Source organism: Phaethon aethereus, assembly GCF_964289735.1.
Source record: "Phaethon aethereus genome assembly, chromosome: 11".
NCBI classification, from domain to species: Eukaryota; Metazoa; Chordata; class Aves; order Phaethontiformes; family Phaethontidae; genus Phaethon; species Phaethon aethereus.
The window spans coordinates 24,480,705-24,484,798 of NC_138587.1; the positions used below are offsets into that span (position 1 = coordinate 24,480,705).

At 40.4% G+C, this 4,094-nt stretch overlaps 1 protein-coding gene across 1 annotated transcript in view; it reads right to left on the reverse strand.

The window, feature by feature from the left end:
• Positions 1 to 239: 239 nt before the first annotated feature.
• Positions 240 to 4,094, reverse strand: part of BICD2 (BICD cargo adaptor 2) — a gene marked incomplete at its 3' end in the record, with an annotated part of 96,523 nt that continues 92,668 nt past the window's right edge. Inside the window, exon 7 of the mRNA XM_082004661.1 lies at positions 240 to 546. Within this exon, the coding sequence (XP_081860787.1) occupies positions 240 to 546 (307 nt within the window). The remainder of the gene's footprint in view (positions 547 to 4,094) is intronic.

Consider the following 4,094-nt stretch of genomic DNA (forward strand, 5'->3'; position numbering starts at 1 on the left):
GCAAAACCCATACATGTTAATTGTGGTAAAAGCTAATTCCTTTCCACTATTAACTTGTTAATAGTGTCCCCATACTTATGAATTAGTTACAGTTAAGACCACCATAATACAATTTGTATTACCTGGTTCAACAACATACTAGTACAAGTCAACTCACTGCGACATTAGATAGTGGGGATTTACGCTGGCAGTTACAGCATAAAAGAAGATGCATAATATGATTTTTCTACACACCTGTCCTAGTCACAATAGATTTTATATTTCTCACTACAAAAAACTTGGTTGTTAAGGACAGATCCTTCAGACCTGTCTCCGCAGGACCGAATATGACTTACACTAGGGTTACTGCTCTTGGCTTTGGAAGCAGATTTTGTGCGCACCCTTTTGGACTGCTCATGGTCTAGCTCCAAATGTTCCAGGCGCTGGGTCAGTGCCAGTTTCTGCTGGATAGCCATCCGAAGCAAGGAATTCAGAGTCTTCTTCTCATCCTCAGCTGCTGCAAGCTGCCGCTGCATTTCATCCAGTTGTGTGACATATTCGTCACATCTGCAATGAAATATACCAATCTTTAGCAATCCTGTTTCCATCTATAAAACGTAAATCCCTTGTGTCCGGCCAATATTAGCAGAGCGATAGCTTTGCACTTGCTTGCATACATCCTTAAATAGGAACTTCAAACCAACCTGTAGAAAATCACAATTACTTTTCACTGGGGTTCTTACAATCCCACACTCAGCACCTACATTCACACCTTTCAAGATGTAGTATAATTAACACCATCCTTAGATAATGGAAGTGTGGAGTCTGATATAAAAGTACTCATGTCTAAAGATTAGTAAGATGTCCTTCCGCAGTGAGTAGGCACAATACAGTCGAGTTACTTTTGTCTGTACTTACAGAGAGACCACAATGGTTCTGAAGCTTTAGGCTGGAAACGCAGCCTGAGGGGAACAGTAGGATGCTGTAAAATGACTATTAATACCACTTGATGAGCACCTGAACATCAGTTTGTTACTTTACACATGGAGTCCAAATAACAAATTTCCAGTGATGACTGAAAAGCATTGTTAAAAATAAGCATCTTTCATAATTCTACTTTAAGCTACTCCAATTCCTAATGTAAAAATTCTATAAATGGTGTTTTATTACTGTTTTCTCTATAGCAAGTGGCCTTTATATAATTGTTTTCACCAACAAAATTAGTTTTAAAACAATTAAAACAGAGGAACTGAGTGTTACTGGGAACGCTGCGGGGGAAGGTGTATGAATGCCTGCAAGCTGTTTCGTCTACTGTCATTTGCACTGAGCTTGGAAGCTGCTTAACTTTCACAGTGCATCTTGAACAATTTAAAACATTAACGTCTTTACACGTAGATGTTTATTTACCGCTCACAAAAGACCAATTATGCATATGGGTAGAAAAATAAATATTCATAGGTACCAGCTGGAATTTACAACAGCCACATCTATAAAATATAGCTTCTTCATAAAAGCAAAAATATTGGCAGAGAAGTTCCTTTTAACATCAAAATGGAAAAGTCCCTGACTTTAAGGGACATTTACCATCATTAAGTAATATAAAGCAGACTGGAAAAAACCCCACCACAGAACAAACTGCATTCACATGCAGATTCATCAGCTGCGCTTACACTATCAAGTCCTGAATTCTGCTCTCCCTGACTTCCAATAGCAGGATTAGGCCTATATTCCTATTATATTTGCTTGGGAAGAGAAAAAAGGGAAGGAAAACCCCAGAATTTTATTTTTTAATACATATAGAGATTAAACAATAACCCAGAAATATTCATATAAAACCTGCATGAACTACACCTGCAACATAGCTTAGCATACCAGCAGGTTTTGAGTTTAGGGCCACTATGTGAGCAGGAATTTATCCACCCAAATCTCTGTGCATGCTGCTCTTGAGTTCACAGTCTCTCTCATACTGTGGAGCACAGTGGAAACCCAGTGTGTGAGGGTTTCTCTTTAAAACAAAAAACAAACAAACAAAACAAAACCAGGAACCTTACGTTTGCTAGAAGCCTAGCACCTACCTACCTTCTTCTCTTCATAGCTAGATGGACCTTACAAGGCAAAACCAATCCACATACCTCAGCGAGTGGAAGCAGACCAAGGGCCAGATCTTACCAATTTACTACTAGCGCTGGAGAAGAACAGACTGAAATGGCCCTAGGAATTCTGAAAAGATGAAAATAAATCTTGTGGGCGCAACAGCCTCTTATGGAAGGTGACACTAGCTCCAAAGTGAGGGCACGGCTACAGAAATTAATAGCTCCCAGCATCACTGCGAACCCCGTGCCCTGTTGCTCTAGATTGTCAGAGGTATATTTTCTTCACTTGGGGTGGGAGCAAGGCACAGACTGGAGATAACTGGGAGGCCGGAGGGCTATGGGGTTTCCCTCCAGTTTTCAAATGCACTTATGACATTTAAGGTGAAAAGCGCAAGCCTGGTTATATCACAAGGCCTCAAACCCGATTCCGTCAACGCTCCGCTACTGCAAACAGGGGAATGTCCAGAAAGTGTTACCAGTTCCTTGAGGAATGCATTGTGATTGCTTCAGCAAATTACGACCTGGCACTGGAGTGACTGTCCCCATTACCTTGTTTCGTTCTCAGCATAACCCTGCCAAGAGATTTGGGCAAGGTGAAATGATGGGGAGGTTTTTCACCCCCCTTTTCCAGCTCCTTTCTTGTGAAACAAAATGTATCCACTTTTTTTGCACAGAACAGGAAGTTAATTTAGCCCCAACATTTTCAGCTCAGTAAAACTGTGTCAAGATTGCTGCAGTCTGTCTATGCCTTTGACTTCCACCAGAGAAGTGCTAATCAAAGCCAGCCAAGGCAGGAGTGGCAGATTTCTCCCTGACTCCACCACCCCATTTATTTAAAAAACAAACAAACAAACAAAAAACAAAAGAGATGATGAAAAGAAACCAAAACCACTATAGTAAAGCAGAGTAGGGATTTCCCACACAGTCTTGCTAACGTCCCTTAATCCTCTTCTCTAAACATTTTTGGTATTACTCAAATGCCTCTTGATCAAACACAGTCAGTTGTACCAACCTGATAGCTGACTGGTAACACAGACAGATGCTTGTCAGAGTCTAGAAGGCAGTAAAGTCATTTGCAGGTGAGCCAAGCTGCAATTAAAGCCATGATTTTGACTCCAAAACGTTATTGTAGCAAGTCATTATCTCATCAAGCTTTCTGGTAGCACAAAGGTTTAAAACGTCAAATGACTGTCTTTGAAATAGTGAATGCCTTGTAATTTCTAAATATGTAAATTAGCTTTTTTTTTCCTCCCATGAAACTCTAGGCAGGGAGTTTTTCCTTCCTTCCAAAAGGAAGTGTTATCAGTAGCATACATGCAGTTTTTACTGCACCTGAGTAGCTATTCTCTCATATATAGGAGAGGACTGGGGAGAGGCAGGAGTGTTAACTACTATGACTACACCCAGTCACGCATCCTGAACCTGTTTTCCTGATCTTTAAGTCAAATGAAATGATATAGCCTCAAAACCAAACCTTGTCCTGGTGCAAGTATGGCTGTCTGGGGTCAGAGGAACACTACGCGATGCAAAATACTGCAGTTGTTCACTGGAACAGAACCGGTGAGGGCTGAAAAGTTTGCTAGAAGTGAATGTAGACGTCGCGTGCGCAGGTGGACTGGGATCTGCCCTACTTCCTTCCTTCCTGCTGTTCACCGACTCCCAATTTGATTTTCTCAAAAAAAAGTTAGCATTCCTAAGCATACAAGACACAGCCACTAGCACTACTTTGCATTAAGCTAAAGCTAGTAGTAGTAGCTACGGCAGCATATTTTTGTGATATGTTTATCTACATTTTCGCTGCTTTGCAGATATAACAAAAAAAGATCCTTCTCTTTTACAATTTCATTTGCCATGTGCTGAGTTACTTCCCAGCTGTATATGCAATACAAAAGTCATTAGAAGGTCAGAACAGAAAATGCCTTTGTTTTTAAAACACCTTAGAAAGAAAATAATTGAGCTTTCATGCTTTAAAGAAGAATGTGAAATTAGCATAAGCCTGTTGTACATTTACACATTCACAGT